General features: G+C 44.4%; 1 protein-coding gene across 1 annotated transcript in view; it reads right to left on the bottom strand.

Moving 5' to 3' along the window:
- Positions 1-23782, bottom strand: part of LOC139407245 (metabotropic glutamate receptor 1-like) — a 44568-nt gene that overhangs the window by 11557 nt on the left and 9229 nt on the right. The window contains exons 4-6 of the mRNA XM_071150847.1: positions 740-975; positions 437-445; positions 154-165 (exon numbers count right to left, since the gene is read on the bottom strand). Coding sequence (XP_071006948.1) covers positions 154-165; positions 437-445; positions 740-975 — 257 coding nt within the window. The remainder of the gene's footprint in view (positions 1-153; positions 166-436; positions 446-739; positions 976-23782) is intronic.

Genomic DNA, 23782 nt, shown 5'->3' with positions numbered 1-23782 from the left:
TGGTCTAGAGGTAGAACAAGGGTCCAACATGATCCTCAGAGACGGCACCAGTCAAACTCTACAAGTCTTGCCGAAGTGAAGTGATGTGCTTATACAGTACGATGCAAGTGCGGGAAAAGTCATCATCTTCTTAATCCTGAAATATACACTTACCACCTTGGAGATCTTTAGGAAGAGAACATAACATGAGATACAGCAAACTATCATAGATCAACCCGTATTGGTTTAATAACTCTTCAGAGAGTTGAGGTGAGGTGAATATACTCACAACAGCATCGATACTTCGAAAAGCTTTTCTAACAAAATGTTTGAAAGCATGCTTATTGAGCATTGCTTCAGGTGATCAATCGAATCGGTATGTTAATTGTGATTTGTTGTGAATAATATCCATAAAAAAATGTGTTAGTGATTTTGGTGGGGCAACAACTCAGTTTACCTAGATCACCTTTTGTTCGAAAGCAGAGAGAGTATTTGGAAAGGGGAAAAAAGGGAGACATCAATATCATTATCATACAATTGCCATTTCAAAATATTAAGATTAACTATTCATGTTATCCCGGCCTAACTCATCATGTATTGAAATTGCAGTCAATATATAACCTCCTTTTTTGTGATGATTTTAGATCATTTTCTTCCGATTGCTTTCGTTGATTTTAAGATGTATTTCCTTCCTCCTCCCAACGTAAACCCTGCTAATTCCTCATGACTCTGGGTAATGTAGTTTATTAGTGATTCTCACCGGAGCAGACTTTCTTGTATTTCTTCATTTCCTGTGGATGTCCGGCCAGTCGGCACTGGAAGCGGTACTGCCAGAACTCTGGGAACCACGGGTTCCGTGAGTTGGTGTCCAAACGCAGCTTCAGGAAGTAGTCATCAAATGACTTCACTTCCTCTGACTGCAGCTTCATCGTGATACCACCTTCAGCTTCCTGTTCATACCCCTCTACCACCTCATCACGATCTGCCCATCCATCACTGGAGAGAGGGGGGGGGAGAGAGAGACTTTTGTAAAACAATGAAAATGCCGCTGATCGGGCACTTATTGGTAAAACCCCATTTCACTTAACTCCCAATTACCCTTAAATCGTGCATGGTTAACTAATCAATTATCAAGAAAGGCTATTTATACTACAGTATAATGAATGTTTAATGTAATAGTTAAATCAGGGCCCTGATGCACAGTCAGTTCAATATTTTGGAGAGGGAAGAGCAAGTTCATTCTGAAGAAAAAAGCTTTCAACCCAAAAGAAAACCAATTAAATAATTTACTAAAGAATTATGTCTGTGTTACATTTCCACATGAATTCATAAGGAGGACTTCCGGCATTCATCCAGTAACACTGCTAGCCAGAGCAATGGTGCTGTTACATTCTGGCTGCTTACCATTCTGAGGTGAGCAATTTAGAACAGTCTCACTGTCTTGTCATTGTTAAGTTCACTGACAATATCCTTTCAGACCACGCCACATTGAGAGAAGGGGAAAAAAGTGTAGCAGAGCTTAGGCCATGTGTCAAATTGTCCCAACAATCAGATAACAACCACTGCAAAGGTCCATCCTTTGCTCTTCAAGCTAATAGGCAGTGACCTTCAAGTCTACTATAGTTTCTATGGTCTCTGTAGGGACCACTAGCCCCTTAGCTTTAGCTCTGTGGCCATTGATTAATCCCTATGTGTAAGGACCGACTCCGGACAGGAGAAGCAGGTTCACAAGGAACACATTTGCTTCAATGACGCATAAGGTTTTCCATTATGGATTTTCCACCATTTCCAATTCTTTGATAAACTAGTCAAACATTTATTCAGACGGACATAGAACATGACAGGTACAGCGTCAGCACACGGAAAAACAAGGACATATGACAAACAATCCCGAAGCAGGGAACAGAGCTAGGAAACAGATGAGGAATGGGGCAGAGGAAAGGCAGGTGTGTGTACTGAAGGTGGCTTGAGTGCGTAATTTTGGGGAGTCTGGTGCCCTCGAGCGCCAGAGGAAGGAAGAGCTGGAGCAGGCGTGACAGTACCCCCGCCACCCGGCCTCCCACCTGGGCGAGCCGGCCGAGACATGGGAGCCGGTCAAGCTGGCTGGGGGTAAACTCCCAACGAACCGGCAGGGGCGTGGGAGCCTGGCGAGCCGGCTGAGGCATGAACGCCTGTCGATCCCACTGCGACGTGGGAGCCCAGTATTTCGACGGAGACGTGACAGTCTGACGAGCCGGCTGGGAGAACAGGACCTGACGATCCGGCTGAGGCCCGACATGGGATGGGCTCCTTCCGAGCCAACCGGGGCAAGGAAACCTCATGAGCCAGCTAGGGAGTGGAAGCCCAACGAGCTGGCTAGGCACCCCCGGGTTCCAACGGCGGCGACCCAGAACCGACGTTACCACCAAACGGAACACCAGTACTACCCGATGCTTTGTGTGATGGCTTCGGGATTCTGTAAGGAGTGACACCGGAAAGGAGAAGCAGGTACGGGGAGTCAAATATTTATTCAGGAACGGACATAGAACCCGACAGGAACAGCATCAGCACACGGGAAAATAAGGACATATGACAAACAGCAGGGAACAGAGCTAGGAAACAGACAGATATAGGGAAGGAAATTACGCAAGTACTTGAGTCCACGTGAGTCCAATGAGCGCTGATGCGCGTAACGGGGAACGACAGTTGTGCGTACTGAAGGTGGCTTGAGTGTGTAATGTTGGGCAGTCTGGCGCCCTAGAGCACCAGATGAAGGAAGAGAGGGAGAAGGCGTGACACAATGTCTCTCTCCACTACTATCTCCATCTCTTTGTGGATAATATAACAAAGAAACGACAAAGATGGCTTCCATCTTAATTGTCAGCTCCAGTAACAGTGGAAGCTCTTCAGAGGAAGAAGGGAGGGACCATCCTCCTCAGTGAATAAAAAAATAAATAAATTGTGAAACATTTAAAAAGTGATCCTTTTTAGATAAAACTATTCTAAATATATTCACTTCACCAAATAATGAATTAAAACACACTGTTTTGCAATGAAGGTCTACAGTCCATTCGGAAAGTATTCAGACCACTTTACTTTTTCCACATTTTGTTAAGTCACAGCCTTATTCTAAAATTGATTAAATAAATAAAAATCCTCATCAAATCAATGCAAAATACCCCATAATGACAAAGCGAAAACAGGTTTCTTGAAATTTTAGCAAATTTATTACAAATAAAAACAGAACGAACTTATTTACATAAATATTCAGACCCTTTGCTATGAGACTCAAAATTGAGCTCAGGTACATCCTGTTTCTGTTGAGCATAACATATTTGCTCATTTCTAAAAAAGAAATAAAAATAATCACATTTATTCAGACCCCTTACACAGTACTTTGTTGAAGCACCTTTGGAAGTGATTACAGCATCAAGTCTTCTTGGGTATGACGCTACAAGGTTGGCGCACCTGTATTTGGGGAGTTTCTCCCATTCTTCTCTCCATATCCTCTCAAGCTCTGTCAGATTGGACAGGGAGCGTCGCTGCATTTCTATCAAGCCCGGGTTCAAGTCCGGGCTTGTCCCGAAGCCACTCATGCGTTGTCTTGGCTGTGTGCTTAGGGTCGTTGTCCTGTTGGATGGTGAACCAGGCTGAGGTCCTGAGCGCTCTGGAGCAGGTTTTCATCAAGGATCTCTCTGTACTTTGCTCCGTTCATCTTTTCCTCTATCTTGACTAGTCTCCCAGTCCCTGCCGCTGAAAAACATCCCCACAGCATGATGCTGCCACCACCATGCTTCACCGTAGGGATGGTACCAGGTTTCCTCCAGACATGATGATTGGGATTCAGGCCAAGAGTTCAATCTTGGATTCATCAGACCAGAGAATCTTGTTTCTCATGGTCTGAAAGTCTTTAGGGGATTTTTGGGAAACTCCAAGCAGGCTGTTATGTGCATTTTACTGAGGAGTGGCTTCCGTCTGGCCCCTCTACCATAAAGACCTGATTGGTGGTGTGCTGCAGAGATGGTTGTCCTTCTGGAAGTTCCTCCCATCTCCACAGTGGAACTCCAGAGCTCTGTCAGAGTCACCATCGGGTTCTTGGTCAACTCCCTGACCAAGGCCCTTCTCCCCCGATTGCTCAGCTTGGCTGGGCAGCCAGCTCTATCAAACGTCTTGGTGGTTCCAAACTTCTTCCATTTAAGAATGATGGAGGCAACTGTTCTTGGGAATACAATCCTGTCTCGGAGCTCTACGGACATTTCCTTTGACATCATGGCTTGGGTTTTGCTCTGACATGCACTGTCAACGGTGGATCCTTATATAGACAGTTGTGCCTTTCCAAATCATGTCCAATCAATTGTGTTTACCACAGGTGGACTCCGATTAAATTGTAGAAACATCTCAAGGATGATTAATGGAAACAGGATGCACCTGAGCTCAAAGTCTCATAGCAAAGGGTCTGAATACTTATGTAAATAAGGTATTTCCTGTTTAATATTAATACATTTGCAAACATTTCAAAAAAACTGTTTTGCTTTGTCATTATGGGGTATTGTGTGTAGAATGCTGAGGAGATGTTTATTTTTTTTAATCAATTTTAGAATAAGGATGTAACGTAATTTTTTTTGGGGGGGGGGGGTCAAGGGGTCAAGGGGTCTGAGTACTTCCCGAAGGCACTGTATACAACGAGCTGTTTGTATGTGGTTGCTATGAAAGTTAACTTTGTGGGTGTGTGATCAGGGGTGTATTCATTGCTCCTATTTTGTTGAAAAATGTTTCTCTAACGGAACGAAACAGGGATAAACACACCTGAATTTGTCCAATAGAAACTTTTGTTTGCAGCTGTTGGACTAATGATTGCACCCTAGACCAGCTAGGTGCAGGCAAGTGTGTGAAAGGAGGTATTGAATGTTTCACTGTCACATTGATTACTCAAAATTCTCTCGACCTGTGCACCTACGTTGTAAATGTTCAGTCATAGGCTAGGTTTTAGCAACCTCATGATGGCTACAGGGAAAATTTGCGTATCATGTAGTAGCCTAAACCTATCTTACATTTAACTGGTTGAATGGAATATGAATGACAGTCATCCAACACGCTGTAATAGAAACAAGGCCATGCCCATTCAAAATGTAATCATCCTCCATCTTAAACGGCACAGACTGCCACTGTCTACTAGGGTCCCCCAATTTGCCTCTTTGTTTGTTTTCTTTCGCTCTGTGTTAGATTCCCCATTAAATGAAGCTCATTTAGACAAGCATCTGAAGCCTGAGACAGACAAAGAAAATAAATGACTAGATTTACAGTGCTCCTCTAAGCTGTGCTCTTCTCTTCTCTGGCGTGTTCGTTTTGGTGTGGCTGTCAGTGTTTGTGGGCGGTGGCTATACTCTCTCTCTCCATCTGTAATGTGGCTAGACTCATTGGCTCTTATTTTCTCTGTGCTGCTGGCTGCAGCATCCTTGAATACCTGTACTGTTGACAGCTATCCTCCAATTAGAGAGTGAGTCAGCCAGTAGCCAATTATCCCTGACAAGAGCAAACACTGTGTACAAAACATTAAGAACACCTGCTCTTTCCATGACATGGACTGACCAGGTGAATCCAGGTGAAAGATATGATTCCTTATGGGTGTAACTTGCTAAATCCACTTCAATCAGTGTGATGAAGGCGAGGAGACAGGTGAATGGGCTAGACAAAATATTTAAGTGTCTTTGAACGGGGTATTGTAGTAGGTGCGAGGTGCACCAGCTTGTGTCAAGAACTGCAGCGCTGCTGGGTTTCTCACGCTCAACAGTTTTTCATGTGTATCTTGTGTAACTTGACACAACTGTGGAAAGCATTGAAGTCAACATGGAGGCTGTTCTGTTCTGAGAGCAAAAGGGGGTGCAACCCAATATTAAGAAGGTGTTCCTAATGTTTGGTATACTCAGTGTCTATGTGTGTGTGTGTGTGAGGAGTCTGTATGAGAGGAGTGTATGTGGATGCCATGTCCAACCATTTTAAGGGTCTACAGTGCCTTGCGAAAGTATTCGGCCCCCTTGAACTTTGCAACCTTTTGCCACATTTCAGGCTTCAAACATAAAGATATAAAACTGTATTTTTTTGTGAAGAATCAACAACAAGTGGGACACAATCATGAAGTGGAACAACATTTATTGGATATTTCAAACTTTTTTAACAATTCAAAAACTAAAATTGGGCGTGCAAAATTATTCAGCCCCTTTACTTTCAGTGCAGCAAACTCTCTCCAGAAATTCAGTGAGGATCTCTGAATGATCCAATGTTGACCTAAATGACCAATGATGATAAATACAATCCACCTGTGTGTAATCAAGTCTCCGTATAAATGCACCTGCACTGTGATAGTCTCAGAGGTCCGTCAAAAGTGCAGAGAGCATCATGAAGAACAAGGAACACACCAGGCAGGTCCGAGATACTGTTGTGAAGAAGTTTAAAGCCGGATTTGGATACAAAAATATTTCCCAAGCTGTAAACATCCCAAGGAGCACTGTGCAAGCGATAATATTGAAATGGAAGGAGTATCAGACCACTGCAAATCTACCAAGACCTGGCCGTCCCTCTAAACTTTCAGCTCATACAAGGAGAAGACTGATCAGAGATGCAGCCAAGAGGCCCATGATCACTCTGGATGAACTGCAGAGATCTACAGCTGAGGTGGGAGACTGTCCATAGGACAACAATCAGTCGTATAATGCACAAATCTGGCCTTTATGGAAGAGTGGCAAGAAGAAAGCCATTTCTTAAAGATATCCATAAAAAGTGTCGTTTAAAGTTTGCCATAAGCCACCTGGGAGACACACCAAACATGTGGAAGAAGGTGCTCTGGTCAGATGAAACCAAAATTGAACTTTTTGGCAACAATGCAAAACGTTATGTTTGGCGTAAAAGCAACACAGCTGAACACACCATCCCCACTGTCAAACATGGTGGTGGCAGCATCATGGTTTGGGCCTGCTTTTCTTCAGCAGGGACAGAGAAGATGGTTAAAATTGATGGGAAGATGGATGGAGCCAAATACAGGACCATTCTGGAAGAAAACCTGATGGAGTCTGCAAAAGACCTGAGCCTGGGACGGAGATTTGTCTTCCAACAAGACAATGATCCAAAACATAAAGCAAAATCTACAATGGAATGGTTCAAAAATAAACATATCCAGGTGTTAGAATGGCCAAGTCAAAGTCCAGACCTGAATCCAATCGAGAATCTGTGGAAAGAACTGAAAACTGCTGTTCACAAATGCTCTCCATCCAACCTCACTGAGCTCAAGCTGTTTTGCAAGGAGGAATGGGAAAAAATGTCAGTCTCTCGATGTGCAAAACTGATAGAGACATACCCCAAGCGACTTACAGCTGTAATCGCAGCAAAAGGTGGCGCTACAAAGTATTAACTTAAGGGGGCTGAATAATTTTGCACGCCCAATTTTTCAGTTTTTGATTTGTTAAAAAAGTTTGAAATATCCAATAAATGTCGTTCCACTTCATGATTGTGTCCCACTTGTTGTTGATTCTTCACAAAAAAATACAGTTTTATATCTTTATGTTTGAAGCCTGAAATGTGGCAAAAGGTCGCAAAGTTCAAGGGGGCCGAATACTTTCGCAAGGCACTGTATATCCACGAGAAACGAAGCATAAGGAGTGATATAGTTGGCTGCTCGAATATTTCGTAGTGTTAATGTTTTTAGCACTGATAGAGGCACAGGGAAATGTCTCCCCACGTTTTCGAGCTCACTTATGTTCACCACTCCAATATTGTTAACACCTCATCATCCTCCACTGACTCGCTTCTGAATTCTGGGTGTTTTTGTTCTATTTTTTAGAAAGGTTGGCCAACAGAATCCTATCTTCCCCTCTCTTTATTGAGTTCAGGCCAGAAACACATGAAATTGATTAGTCACAGTTTCTTTTGCCTCTGAGGCTCTATGTGCATTTCCATGCGTATCTCAAACCACCGTCACTCTTCCTCCCATCAGATATTCACAATCAAAACAACCATCATTATTGTGCACTGTGCCTACCCCACCCTCAAACCCCTCCCTCCCTTCCCATCACCAGTCCATGCTCAGGGCATAGGTAGCTAACCGCATTTGCAGTGCTATATTTGATACAGTGTTATACAGGGACCTCCAATATGTGTCCACACAGAGAAGTGGAGTAGTGCAAAAGCAGGTTATGGCAAAGACAGATTGGGTTAGGGAAATAGACTTGTGTGTGTGTGTACTTGTGTGCGTTTGGGAAATAGACTGCGTGTGTGGAGCATTTATTCAACGCCCCCATAAATGATTCATGAACTGTTGCCAAGGTAGACATACATTGCTAAATATTTACCAACATTTCGGCATCACTGTGCCTTCCTACTCCTTATTCTGGGTGTGCGCCAGCTCATTTTTTTTTTATTTACAAGTCATTTTTCCAACTATTGTTTACAGACAGATTGTTTCACTTATAATTCACTGTATCACAATTACAGTGGGTCAGAAGTTAACATACACTAAGTTGACTGTGACTTTAAACAGCTTGGAAAAATTCCAGAAAATAATGTCATGGCTTTAGATGCTTCTGATAGGCTAACAGATATCATTTGAGTCAATTGGAAGTGTAGCTGTGGATGTATTTCAAGGCCTACCTTCAAACTCAGTGCCTCTTTGCTTGACATCATGGGAAAATAAAAATACAATCAGCCAAGACCTCAGAAAACAAATGGTAGACCTCCACAAGTCTGGTTCATCCTTGGGAGCAATTTCCAAACGCCTGAAGTTACCACGTTCATCTGTACAATAGTACGCAAGTATAATCACCATGTGACCACGCATCGGTCATTCCGCTCAGGAAGGAGACGCGTTCTGTCTCCTAGAGATGAACGTACTTTTGTGCGAAAAGTGCAAATCAATCCCAGAACAACAGCAAAGGAACTTGTGAAGATGCTGGAGGAAACAGGTACACAAGTATCTATATCCACAGTAAAATGAGTCCTATATCGACATAACCTGAAAGGCCTCTCAGTAAGGAAGAAGCCACTGCTCCAAAACCGCAATAAAAAAAGCTAGACTACGGTTTGAAACTCCACATGGGTACAAAAATCGTACTTTTTGGAGAAATGTCCTTTGGTCTGATGAAACTAAAATAGAACTGTTTGGCCATAATGACCATCGTTATGTTTGGAGGAAAAAGGGGGAGGCTTGCAAGCTGAAGAACACCATCCCAATCGTGAAGCACGGGGGTGGAAGCATCATGTTGTGGGGGTGCTTTGCTGCAGGAGGGACTGGTACACTTCACAAAATAGATGGCATCATGAGGCAAGAAAATTATGTCTATATATTGAAGCAACATCTCAAGACAGTCAGGAAGTTAAAGCTTCGTTCCAAATGGACAATGACCACAAGCATACTTTCAAAGTTGTGGCAAAATGGCTTAAGGACAACAAAGTCAAGGTATTGGAGTGGCCTTCACAAAGCCCTGACCTCAATCCTATAGAAAATGTGTGGGCAGAACTGAAAAAGTGTGTGCGAGCAAGGAGGCCTATAAACCTGACTCGGTTACACCAGCTCTGTCAGGAGGAATGGGCCAAAATTCACCCAACTTATTGGGGGAAGCTTGTGGAAGGCTACCTGAAACGTTTGACCCAAGTAAAACAATTTAAAGGCAATGCTACCAAATACTAATTGAGTGAATGTAAACTTCTGACCCACTGGGAATGTGATGAAAGAAATAAAAGCTTTTATTTTATTTCACCTTTATTTAACCAGGTAGGCTAGTTGAGAACAAGTCCTCATTTGCAACTGTGACCTGGCTAAGATAAAGCAAAGCAGTTCGACACATACAAAGTTACACATGGAATAAACAAATATACAATCAATAATACAGTAGAAACATCTATATACAGCTTGTGCAAATGAGGTAGGATAAGAGAAGGCAATAAATAGGGCATGGTGGCGAAGTAATTACAATATAGCAATTAAACACTGTAATGGTAGCATGTGCAGATGATGAAAGTGCAAGTAGAGATACTAGGGTGCAAAGGAGCAAGATAAATAAATAAATACAGTATGGGGATGAGGTAGATTGGATGGGCTATTTACAGATGGGCTATGCAAAGGGCCTGAATACTTATTTACATAAGGTATTTCAGTTTTTTCTAAAAACCTGTTTTCACTTTGTCATTATGAGGTATTGTGTGTAGATAGATGACGAAAAGCAATCATTTAATCAATTTTAGAATAAGGCTGTAACGTAACAAAATGTGGAAAAAGTCAATGGGTCTGAATACTGAATGCACTGTATCTCATCATGAAAACACAGACCTAACCACAGTTAGACTAAGACTGTTCAACACCTACCACTGCTACTACTATTAGTCGCACCACATCACAGCTATTTCAATCACTGGAGGCAGCACCCTTCCTTTTATTCTTACAGAAATATATTAAAGTCCAAATTACCACATGCATCAAGTGGTCAATTAGAGATCAATGTGTGTGTGAACACTGGCTAGATGATTGACTGATCCTCAGTGTTGTGAGACATTGCTTTGGAGGAGCTGCTGAACCAACAGTTAGATAATTCATGTCTAAAACACAACAGAGCTTTCAGCCGAGTGCCAGGAGAGAGAACAAACGAACGAATCCCCTGACTATTTCAGATGATCTAGTTCCAGTTGGATAGCTAACACATTTGTATATTTATGAAGCCATGAATTAATTGGCGGGGTAGAATCTTAATCACATGCACCGTCTCCTGAGGGAAAGAATTGATTGTACAAGAGTTTCCAAAAAAAGTTCAAGTAAGAGATTCATTATGCATTCCCTTGTTTTGACCCATTTGACACAAGCAGACAGCGGGCATGGCCAATGGCGCGGCGCGGCTCCCACCAAAAATGTAAGAGTCTGTGTTCTTGGCCGAAGAGACAACATTTAGCTATTTTAAAGCTAATTTTCTGCAACTCTACACATTTCCCACATAGGGAGAGAACATTTTACACTTAGACTGTGTGTGTGTGTGTGTGTGTGTGTGTGTGTGTGTGTGTGTGTGTGTGTGTGTGTGTGTGTGTGTGTGTGTGTGTGTGTGTGTGTGTGTGTGTGTGTGTGTGTGTAACTGTGTGTGTAACTGTGTGTAATTGCTTACTTGTGTATGTGTGCAAACTATAAAAACAGAAAATAAGCAAGGGGGCCATCATAACAGGGACATTGTTTCAACCTCAGCGTGTTCTGTCACAATGACATCCAGATGCCAACCCAGGCATGCTCTTCTGATCATTTCATACTAGTCCTTCATACTAGAAAAAAAAACAAGGCATCCGTGACAATGTTTTTCTGCTTTCAATTAAAGTCTGTGATACGTTAGGAATATTCTAATTCATCTTGTAAAACCTCTTGTTCAGTGAAACATAAAGAGATGCAACTTAGATGCATAAGTCAATTGTAAAATACTTTGGAACTACTATTGAGTATAATCACCCAGAAAAGCTGCAGACCTATCGTTGCCTTCTCTGTGACATTTTATGTGATATATGCTAGAATTAAAACTGTGGACTTCCAGAGTATTGAGCTATTTTCCTTAGAGGCTATTGTTTGACTGACTGACAGGTCTAGACTCAGAGACAATCAGCCAAGCCTCCTAGCCTCTCATCAAACAAAACCAAATCGCCATGGTGATTGTAACGTTAGCAACATGCTAACATCGGGGAGCAAAATGGACTTTCTCTATAAAATCACAAATCCCAGTTATAACAGAAAAGGGGCATGCTGTAGTGTACATATCTGTGCAGTATCACCCGAAAGGCCAACGCCCCAGAACATGCCCTAATCAACTGAATCTAGTATCACCCGACAAGCCAACGCCCCAGAACATGCCCTAATCAACTGAATCTAGTATCACCGGACAAGCAAACGCCCCAGAACATGCCCTAATCAACTGAATCTAGTATCACCCGACAAGCCAACGCCCCAGAACATGCCCTAATCAACTGAATCTAGTATCACCCGACAAGCAAACGCCCCAGAACATGCCCTAATCAACTGAATCTAGTATCACCCGACAAGCCAACGCCCCAGAACATGCCCTAATCAACTGAATCTAGTATCACCCGACAAGCCATGCCCCAGAACATGCCCTAATCAACTGAATCTAGTATCACCCGACAAGCTAACGCCCCAGAACATGCCCTAATCAACTGAATCTAGTATCACCCGACAAGCCAACGCCCCAGAACATGCCCTAATCAACTGAATCTAGTATCACCCGACAAGCCATGCCCCAGAACATGCCCTAATCAACTGAATCTAGTATCACCCGACAAGCTAACGCCCCAGAACATGCCCTAATCAACTGAATCTAGTATCACCCGACAAGCCAACGCCCCAGAACATGCCCTAATCAACTGAATCTAGTATCACCCGACAAGCAAACGCCCCAGAACATGCCCTAATCAACTGAATCTAGTATCACCCGACAAGCCAACGCCCCAGAACATGCCCTAATCAACTGAATCTAGTATCACCCGACAAGCCATGCCCCAGAACATGCCCTAATCAACTGAATCTAGTATCACCCGACAAGCTAACGCCCCAGAACATGCCCTAATCAACTGAATCTAGTATCACCCGACAAGCCAACGCCCCAGAACATGCCCTAATCAACTGAATCTAGTATCACCCGACAAGCCATGCCCCAGAACATGCCCTAATCAACTGAATCTAGTATCACCCGACAAGCAAACGCCCCAGAACATGCCCTAATCAACTGAATCTAGTATCACCCGACAAGCCAACGCCCCAGAACATGCCCTAATCAACTGAATCTAGTATCACCCGACAAGCAAACGCCCCAGAACATGCCCTAATCAACTGAATCTAGTATCATCCGACAAGCCAACGCCCCAGAACATGCCCTAATCAACTGAATCTAGTATCACCCGACAAGCCATGCCCCAGAACATGCCCTAATCAATTGAATCTAGTATCACCCGAATCTAGTATCACCCGACAAGCCAACGCCCCAGAACATGCCCTAATCAACTGAATCTAGTATCACCCAACAAGCAAACGCCCCAGAACATGCCCTAATCAACTGAATCTAGTATCACTCGACAACCCAACGCCCCAGAACATGCCCTAATCAACTGAATCTAGTATCACCCGACAAGCCAACGCCCCAGAACATGCCCTAATAAACTGAATCTATTGTCACTCGACTAGCCAATGCCTCCCTAATCAACTGAATCTGGTAACACTCGACTAGCCAATGCCTCCCTAATCAACTGAATCTAGTGTCACTCGACTAGCCAATGCCTCCCTAATCAACTGAATCTAGTGTCACTCGACTAGCCAATGCCTCCCTAATCAACTGAATCTGGTAACACTCGACTAGCCAATGCCTCCCTAATCAACCCCACATAGCCTGGTTCCTCTCTAGGTTTCTTCCTAGGTTTTGGCCTTTCTAGGGAGTTTTTCCTAGCCACCGTGCTTCTACACCTGCATTGCTTGCTGTTTGGGGTTTTAGGCTGGGTTTCTGTACAGCACTTTGAGATATCAGCTGATGTACGAAGGGCTATATAAATAAATTTGATTTGATTTTGATTTGAACTGAATCTCGTATCACTCGACTAGCCAACGCCTCCACAACGTGCCCTAATAAACTGAATCTAATATAACTCGACGAGCCAATGCCTCCACAACATGCCATAATAAATTGACTCTAGTATCACTCGACTAGCCAACGCCCCCACAACATGCCCTAATAAACTGAATCTAATATCACTCGACTAGCCAACGCCCCCACAACATGCCCTAATAAACTACATCTAAACCCAGATTCTAAACCCAGATTCTAAACCCAGATTCTAAACCCAGATTTGTAAAATGGGTAAAAAGGGTAGCAACATGGCAGAGGGAGGAGAAGAGTAGAGATATATTTACTTATTTCTGTCTGTCTGTCTCTCCCTCCCTCTCTCACTTTCGCTCTCTCTCCCTCTCTCTCTCTCTCTCTCCCACTCTCTCCCACTCTCTCTCCCTCCCTCCCTCTCCCTCTATCTAGGGCCGTAGCTACATATGAGGACAACTAGGTCCCGACCTTGGTAATTTCTTCAAATAGAGTGAGGCTCAACTTCTCTGCTGTTTTGGTCCCGTGGCTTCCACACTGTGAAGTGAACCTGTCCACATGCGATCTGTGTGTGACTGTGGGAGAGTGAAGTCTTGCATCTCACAAATTATCTGTGGTGCTGCTCATGGCAACGTTGTTTGGCAACGTCATCTCCCCAATTTTGTGATATCCAATTGGTAGTTACAGTCTTGTCCCATTGTAAGGACTTGGGAGAGACGAAGGTCGAGAGCCATGCGTCCTGTGAAACACGACCCTGCCAAGCCGCGCTGCTTTTTGACACACTGCTCACTAACCCGGAAGCCAGACGCACCAATGTTTTCGGAGGAAACACCGTACAACTGACGACCGTGTCAGCGTGCATGCGCCCGGCCTGCCAGAGGTGTCGCTAGAGCGTGATGGGACAAGGACATCCCGGCCGGCCAAACCCTCCCCTAACCCGGACGATGCTGGGCCAATTGTTCGCCACCTCATGGGTCTCCCGGTAGTGGCCGGCTGCAACACAGCCCGGGATCGAACACGGATATGTAGTGATGCCTCAAGCATTGCACTGCAGTGCCTTAGTCCACTGCGCCAGTCGGGAGGCCTGCTGAGTCTACCTTAAAAAATGTTAAATTAGTCTAGTTAAGTCTAGTTAATCTAGCCAGCTGTAGTAATCATGGTCGAATTACTGACCGGGCACACGGGGCACATGCCCAGGGGCCTTAACCTTAAGGGGCCCACATTGATTTTGTTCTCATTCTCACTCAGATATCATATTAACATGGCATAAGTCATGGCAAAATGTGTAGAATTGTAGAAAATTGTAAGAAAAACCCTTCACTTCACAGCCTTCTCTGAGAAAAGGGTATAAATATAAGCTGTAAGGCAGGAATCACAGGCAGGCCTCCTCTGTCCCACTATACTGACCTACTTCACTATAATGCACCCCATGCTGTTTGCCCAGGCTATCCTAGGCTGTCCTAGGCCTACCCAAGCAACACTGGGGATGAGGGATGCCAGTACAGGAGTAAATCAAGAAGAAGGTGAGAAGTCTCCCTATCAAATGTTCATAATGTAGCCCTACATTACCTGACTACATAGGTCCTTATTCAATCTGAACCATTATCAGTGATTGCAGAGCCAAGTCCTAATCTAATGAGAAAGTAGCCCATTAATTTAGGGAGATAATGAATCTGCTCACTCCATTCTGTTCTGGCTGTGCAATAATGAATATGCAGGAATTACTTCCTGTTCTTTCATTCCTCAGAGATGGAGATAGGGAAGAGGAGAGATAAAAGCCTGTGAAAAGCAGGACACAGCTAAATATGTCGTCGTACTCCTCTCTCTCTCTCCCTCTCTCTGCCTCCTTAAATGTTTCATTTATTTAAGCTGGGAGAAAAACCAGAGCCCAGTCGTTAAGGAAATGGAAAAGGCACTGCCTCACAGAGAGAGAGAAGAGAGAGAGGGGAGAGACAGAGAGAGAAGAGAGAGACAGAAAATACTGATTCACCTCCATCTCTCAGACACAAAAGTACCTGGGCTGCTAATGTGCCTGTCTTCCTGTCTGTCTCTCTGCCTGCCTATCTCCATTTTGCAAAATAAAATTGAAGAGAGTGAGGAATTTATGGTTGCCATACAAAATAGGAAACAGACAAAAATCTAAATGTAAAAAAGACTGGGGCTAAAATGAGTGAGTACAACAAGTGGAAAAGCAGCTTATGCAAATGTCTGTAGTAATAACAGCATTGATGCAGGCAGCATTAGAGGGGGAGATATAGGATATGAATGGTACTAATTGCGAGCAGGTGGGTGGGACTGACTCTGCTCCCCACACAGTCATTCTAATGGGGGAGGTTGGGTAATGGATGGAACAGTGGTGGTGATGACTAAAGGTAGATATGATGTGACTAACAGCCAACACCGTTGAGGGAAATAGTCTCTTAGCAGTGTTTCTTCACCCCACTAATCGCTACTTTGTGTGTCAATCATGATCAAACAGACAGATTCACCGCTGAGCTAACAGAACTGTACTTTACCCCATGGATAATTAAGTCAAATCAGTAAGAAGGTCAGGCATATTATTCCATACAAGAAAGAGATATACTATGAGTGAGAGGAGACAGCTCGCAAGGGTTCTAGAGTCACAGATGTGCTTCTCTCCACAGCTCAGTCCGCTATGCTGGGAGGCTGTGTAGAGTAGACCAGTGTCTGTAGCTCACTCCGGGGTCAAAGCTCAATGTGTGATAATAGTCCCTTCTCCCCAGATCTATGATTCCCTCTACGGGACACCCATGACATGAGGTGCTAGTGCCCCCTTGTGATGCGACATCTGTTCAGTATTCACACCCAAGCACATCCTGGGTTCGAATATACAGTTCCTCTCACATGCCTCCAACACCAGCCAAGACATCACGCCATCAGACATCAAATCTAACGCCAAGTCACTAATCAGAACCCTAAACCCCGAAGGTCTGGTCTCAACCTGGGACCCATGGCTGTGATAAGAACGATATAACTAATACTGAACCATACATCTCTTTAGACAAACCCAACCACACAACAGGCAGGATCAAATTCATTCATTTTTCTATCTACTGACGGCCAGGGAACAAAATGTAATTGAATAAATAATGCTGTAAGTAATATACTTTCATCCATTCAGCGAGGGAGGAGCATTCAATCTTGTTTAAACTCAATGGAAACCTTCATTTTATTTGAAGGAATCACTTGCTCATGCTATTGCTAGGCACAATGACCACCCAGACAATCTAAGGTAGGGAACCAGACATGTAAAATACCTGCTTGGATTATTCACTCTTAATGGGAAATCCATGGGTGGCTGCTTGTAAACGCTACTCCACTAAACATGTTTTATGAAAGTAAATATTTGAGTTACCTAAGATGATCCTGAGTAACATTTTAATGTTCAGCCAAAAAGAAAGGGGGGAGACTCATTTTCTGGGCTGTCGGATGTCATCAATGAAAAACTGCTCATTTATTGTGATCTAGTGCTGCATGAGTGTATGACAGTCAGAAGAGAGAGATAGAAGGGGATATTAAGTATGTAACAAAGAGCTCCCAGACAATGAGAGCCATTCACCATAGTGACATGGCATGCAACATCACACCCAACCTAACTACTTTCCACTTTTGCTTAGCTGTGCCTTGACACATAATACAATTGCTTACCAATCACATTCTCTTTCTGAATACATTTATCTATCTATGCTGACATGAAACTGGCTGAAGTCATGAAAAACACTTTGATTCAATGTACAGGCCAAGGCATTGGTTTAATCCCCAGAGATCTCTACAGACAGATCTGTCATGCACAGATTGCGACACGGCCCAAAAGATTGACACAAACGTCCAGAGCAAAAGATACAACGCTCTGTAGTGAAACCATGGAGACGATCAATCTGCAACAGTCTGATTCCTTCCCCCGCTAGCTACCCTCTGCAACATCACAGAGAGACGGAGACAAAGGACGAGCCATATGACTGAGAATAGAATAGAAGAGCAGAGGAGAGTGAGTTGGGGAGATATGGTTGTGGGGCAGGCCTAGGGCTGCAGGAATAAAGTGTTCCCGTATGAGAGTGCACCTGGCCCTCGTCTGAAGAGCAGGCGAGTGTTCAACAGCAGAGATGTAAAACAAGAGTTCTCAGACTCTAAACCTGCCCATCTGCCTGTCTGTATCTCTCTCTGTCTGATTCTCCTTCTTTCTCTCAGGCCCTTTCTCTCTCTCACAATGTGATTTTATGTATTACTGTCAGCCATAGAGAGAGATCCTCTACCCCCTCACTCTCTCTGTCTCTCTCTGTCCTCGCTATGTCTCACTCAAGTCACTCTCCCTCTATCACACTCCCTATTTCAACTATGAGCCCTCCTAACCTTGTTTCATCTCTGTCTCTCTCTGTATCTCTGCCTGTCTTTCACACTCCCCCTAAAACCCTAAACTCTAAATTAAATCTCTCTCTCTCTCTCTCTCTCTCAATTCAATTCAATTCAATTCAATTCAAGGGCTTTATTGGCATGGGAAACAAACTTGCCAAAGCAAGTGAGGTAGACAACATACAAAGTGAATATATAAAGTAAAAAACAACAAAAATTAACAGTAAACATTACACATACAGAGGTTTCAAAACAGTAAAGACATTACAAATGTCATATTATATATATATATATATACAGTGTTTTAACAATGTACAAATGGTTAAAGGACACAAGATAAAATAAATAAGCATAAATATGGGTTGTATTTACAATGGTGTGTGTTCTTCACTGGTTGCCCTTTTCTCGTGGCAACAGGTCACAAATCTTGCTGCTGTGATGGCACACTGTGGAATTTCACCCAGTAGATATGGGGGTTTTTCAAAATTGGATTTGTTTTCGAATTCTTTGTGGATCTGTGTAATCTGAGGGAAATATGTCTCTCTAATATGGTCATACATTGGGCAGGAGGTTAGGAAGTGCAGCTCAGTTTCCACCTCATTTTGTGGGCAGTGAGCACATAGCCTGTCTTCTCTTGAGAGCCAAGTCTGCCTACGGCAGCCTTTCTCAATAGCAAGGCTCTCTCTCTCTCTCTCTCTCACAAACACACATACACATCAACAGCTTCTCACTCGGCTGGCAGGCGAGGGCACAAATTAGCATGGAATAGCAGGCTGTGTTTTGATGAGCTAATATCTGTCAACCAACCTCCAAGCCTGTGACCATGACACTGTAGCCAAGCATTACACAAACACACACACACACACACACACATACACACACAGGTTTGGCGTATGTGATGCTCCATCAGTCTTTCTTTCTTTCTTTCTTTCTCTACCCTCTCTGTCCTCTCTCTCCACTCTCTCTCACTCCATTATCCATCTCTTTCACACTCCTCTCTCTCTGTCTCTCCTTTCTTTCTCTCACTCTCTCCTCTCTCTCTCGCTCACTCCGCTCTCTCTCTCTCTCTCTCCTCTCTCCCTTGCTCCCTCTCTCACTCCTCTCTAACTCATTCCTCTCTCTCTCCCTCTCACCCTCCTCTCTCTCTCTCTCTCTCTCTCATTCTCATTCTCTCTCTCACTTTCACTCCTTTCTCTCTCTATCTCTCCCCTCTCTCTCACTCCTCTCTCTCACTTTCTCGTTCACTTTATTAATCTCTCTCTCTCTCACTCCTCTCACTCCTCTTTCTGTCTCTTCTCTCTCTCTTACTCATCTCTCTCTCCGGTCTCTCTCAATCTTCTCTCTCACTCCTCTCTCACTCCTCTCTCTCCCCTCTTTCTCACTCCTGTCTCTCTTTTTCACTTTATTTATCTCTCTCACGCCTCTCACTCCTCTTGCTCTCTCCTCTCTCTCACACGCCTCTCACTCCTCTCTCTCTCCACTCTCTCACACGCCTCTCACTCCTCTCTCTCTCTCACTTTCTTCCTCTCTCTCTCGCACTCCTCTCTCTCTCTATCTCTCCCCTCTCTCTCACACTCCTCTCTCTCACTCCTTTATCTATCTATCTATCTCTCTCCTCTCTCTCTTACTGCTCCCTCTCACTCTCTCTTTAACTTTATTTATCTCTCCCTCTTACTCCTCTCACTCATCTTTCTCTCTCTCCTCTCTCTCTCTTACTCCTCTCTCACTCCTCTCTCTCTCTCACTCCTCTCTCTCTCCCCTCTCTCTCTCACTCCTGTCTCTCTCTTTCACTTTATTTATATCTCTCTCACTCCTCTTTCTCTCTCTACTCTCAATCTCTCTTTCACTTTATTTCTCTCTCTTACGGCTCTCACTCATCTTGCTCTCTCTCCGCTCTCTCTCTCACGCCTCTCACTCCTCTCTCTCTCTCACTTTCTTTCTCTCTCGTACTCCTCTCTCTCTCTTTCACTTTATTTATTTCTCTCTCTCACTCCTCTCTCTCACTCTCTCACACTTTCTTTCTCTCTCTCACTCTCTCTCACTTTCTTTATCTCTCTCACTCCTTTTTCTTTCTCTCTTCACTCTCACTCATTTCTCTCTCTCCTCTCTCTCACTCCTCTCTTTCTCCCCTCTCTCTCTTTCAATTTATTTATCTCTCTCTCACTCCTCTCACTCCTCTTTCTCTCTCTCCTCTTGCTCTCTCACTCCTCTCACTCCTCTCTCTCTCTCTTATTCCTCTCTCTCGCTCTCTCCCCTCTCTCCTCTCACGCACTCTCTCTCTCTCACTTTTTTTCTCTCTCTCACTCCTCTCTTTCTTTCTTTCACTCTTTCTCTTCCTCTCTCACTCCTTGCTCACTCTGACCCAGAAGCATGTGGAGCTAAGCCACCAGTTTCCTTCTCTCTCCCATAGAGACCTCCACACCAGTTAAAAAAAGACCCACTCTCCTATGGAGAGGAGAGAGAGAGCGAGGAAGGAATGGGGAAGGAGAGAAGAGAGAGAGTGGGAAACACCGTAGCTTCATTAGGATGGATAATTAATATGGAAAAGAGAGAGTGCCTCTGTTTCCCCTCCAAAAACCACTGAATTCCCATAGAATAGAATATGACACAAACAACACAAAGACAACCTGACGAAGGCAACTGATTTCCCTTCATCCCTGCTGTTTAGACATTACAGCCTCCATCTCCAGAGCTGTGAGAGAAAAGAGGAGCAACAGAAGGGCTCTCCACGAAGATGGCCCTAATGATGGAGCAGCGTTTGGGCAATGTTTTGAGAAGCGTTCATCAAATCCACTAAGAACGGTACTTACCCTGGCTTAGAGTCTACTGCCTCCTCCATCACTCTGCCTGTCTCATCAATGTCCTCCTCCTCAGACATAAGCCTGGCAGCTAGAAGAACCAATGTCCTACAACCAACCTCCACACCCCAAAAATCCCCAATAAATAGAGAGGATGTCATGCACCATGAAAGGAGACAGTGGAGGTCAGGGTTGAGACATCACTTTTGATGACAACAGAGGATTGTCCTTGTCCTTGAAGGTCTTGATTAGGGTTGCAAAGCTACCGGGAATATACCAAAGTTACCGGAATCTTCTGAAATGTTGGTAATTAACATGTAATCTATGGCAATTTATGGTAACTTTGGTAATTTAAACTTGAATAACTTTTAATAAATGTATTCATGGCTATTTTTTTTAAATCATCTTATTTTATTATTTTGTATATATTTTACATGTAATAAGGCCACACAAAGGGGTAGAGATCATTACAGACACCTGTGATCATCCGAAGTACGCAAAAAGACCACTAGATATCATCTTATAAAATACCCTCCAAAAACTTGAAAGTTACCAAAATTTGGGTACTTTACCGTTAAACTAAAGTATTTAGTAATATACCCTCCCTTTGCAACCCTAGTCTTGAGGGTGTACTGGATGTTTGTCACACTGTGAATGTAGCTCTCCATTTCCCCCCTTCCTCTTCTTCTAATGGGAGAGATTCACGCTGGAGTCACCCAGCGTTGACACATAGAGAGCCTCTCAGACAACGATGGCTGTGCCCTCTGCCACCAGGATGGGCCCATCAGAAAAGAGAGAGGGTGGGGGAGGAATGAGAAAGTGGGAGGTAGAGAGAGGGGGAAGGGTTGTTTTGACTTCAAAAGAGCAGCTGAAAGCCCTTTTGTCACATCTGCTCCTGCAACGCCCTCTACTGCTCATCCCGTGTCTCCTTGACCGGCCGCCCCTCCCCAAGTACTCTCTCTCTCTCTCTCTCTCTCTCTCTCTCTCTCTCTCTCTCTCTCTCTCTCTCTCTCTCTCTCTCTCTCTCTCTCTCTCTCTCTCTCTCTCTCTCTCTCTCTCTGTTTGATTGTGTGGGCAGAGACAGGTGTGCTGGAGAGCAGATCCCCACCAGCTGCAACGTGTTCCATAATCAAGACCTCTACAAATACTCAGCCCTGCCACTTCCACGCAGACAGATCGTAATCTCTGCTCAGTCAGTCTACGGTTCTAGCCGTTTGTTACTATTCATATCCTGTTTTGCCTGTTTTCCTTGCCTGACGCTGCTTTCCTCTCTGCTACAGTTCTGTGAGGGAACCGTCCCTGTCATCATGCGTCTCTCTGAAAATCACCAGGAAAAGATCAGTTTCCACATTGACTGTCCTTACTCGACTGCCCTGGTTCTTGGCCATCCATGGTTAAAGCTACACAACCCACAGATTGACTGGACCCCCGGAAAGGTAACCACTTCATTTTGAGGAGTTAATTTTGTCACTCAACTTGTTTACATTTTGTCCTTCCCCCTGCCTTGTCTGTGCCCCAGTTCATTTCAGAACCTCCGGATCTGTCATCAGTTCCTCCCGAGTATCACAATCTCTAGCGCCTGTGTTCAGCAAACACCATGCCCTGTCGCTGCCGCCTCATCGGCTGTACGACTGCGCCATTGAACTCCAGCCTGGAGCTCCTCTCCCCTGTAGCCGGTTATTTAACCTCTCTCACCCCGAGAAGGAGGCTATGGAGCGGTACATCCAGGATTCTCTGGCTGCAGGACTTATCAAGCCATCTTCCTCCCCAGTGGGTGCTTGGTTTTCTTTGTGAAGGATGGGTCACTGAGGCCATGCATAGACTTCCGTGGGCTGAATAATATCACTTAAGAACAAGTACCCCTTTCCACTCATCAGCTCTGCTTTCCCCACCTCCATGGTGCCACTGTTTACCAAACTCGACCTCTGGAATGCCTACCAACTTGTCTGCATAAGAGAGGGGGACTAGTGGAAGACTGTGTTCAACACACCACTTGGTAACTTTGAGTATTTGGTAATGCCTTTTGGTCTTACTAACGGAACACACTCACGCTCCTGCTGTTTTCCAGAACCTAGTCAATGATGTGCTGAGGGATGTGATTGGATGCTTTGAATGTGTCTATTTAGATGACATCCTGGTTTTTTTTCCAAGGACCCTGAGGCTCACCAGTAAAACGTTTGCCAAGTTCTTCAATGGCTGTTGGAAAATAAGCTTTTTGTTAAAGCTGAAAAATGTGAGTTCCATGCTGCCACAGTGTCTTTCCTGGGTTATATTATTGCACAGGGACAGTTACGTATGGACCCCGCCAAGGTCATGGCAGTCACAGTGGTCTGCGCCCTCCCACCTGAAGCAAGGAGATGAGTACAGCGTTTCCTGGGGTTTGTTCATTTTTACCGATGTTTCATCCGTTGCAGCCATCTGGCTGCACCTCTCACCACTCTCCTCCACCTCCACTCCATTCCACTGGACTCCTGAGGCAGAGGCAGCGTTCCTGGAACTCAAGCATCACTTCACTTCCGCTCCGGTCCTTACTCAGCCCAACGCAGAACTCCAGTTCATTGTGGAGGTGGACGCCTCTGACACCGGGGTAGGTGCTGTTTAGTCTCACTATTCCCCCTCTGATCAGAAGGTCAACCCATGTGCATTATTTTCCCGTAAGCTCTCACCTGCAGAGGAATTTTGACATCGGAAACCGGGAACTCCTGGCAGTTGAGCTGGCTCTAGAGGAATTGTGTCACTGGCTGGAGGGCTCTGTAAACCCCTTCATCGTGTGGACTGACCATAAAAACTTGTCCTACATCCAGACCACCAAATGTCTGAACTCCCGGCAAGCCAGGTGAGCCTTGTTCTTTGGTAGAATCAATTTCACACTCACTTAATGCCCCGGTTTGAAGAATACCAAGCCTGATGGCCTCTCTCGCCAGTTCGCTATTGTGCCATCCACCTGCAACGTTGCCGCCGTCACCTGGGAGATCGAGTCCCGTATTCCGCCAGGCTCAGCAGAACCAGCCTGACCCAGGTAACGGTCCTAGTAATGCTCTGTTT

Source organism: Oncorhynchus clarkii, chromosome 4 (genome assembly GCF_045791955.1).
Source record: "Oncorhynchus clarkii lewisi isolate Uvic-CL-2024 chromosome 4, UVic_Ocla_1.0, whole genome shotgun sequence".
NCBI lineage: Eukaryota > Metazoa > Chordata > Actinopteri > Salmoniformes > Salmonidae > Oncorhynchus > Oncorhynchus clarkii.
Note: the sequence above shows the minus strand (reverse complement) of the source record. Positions and strands in the feature narration are given on the sequence as shown.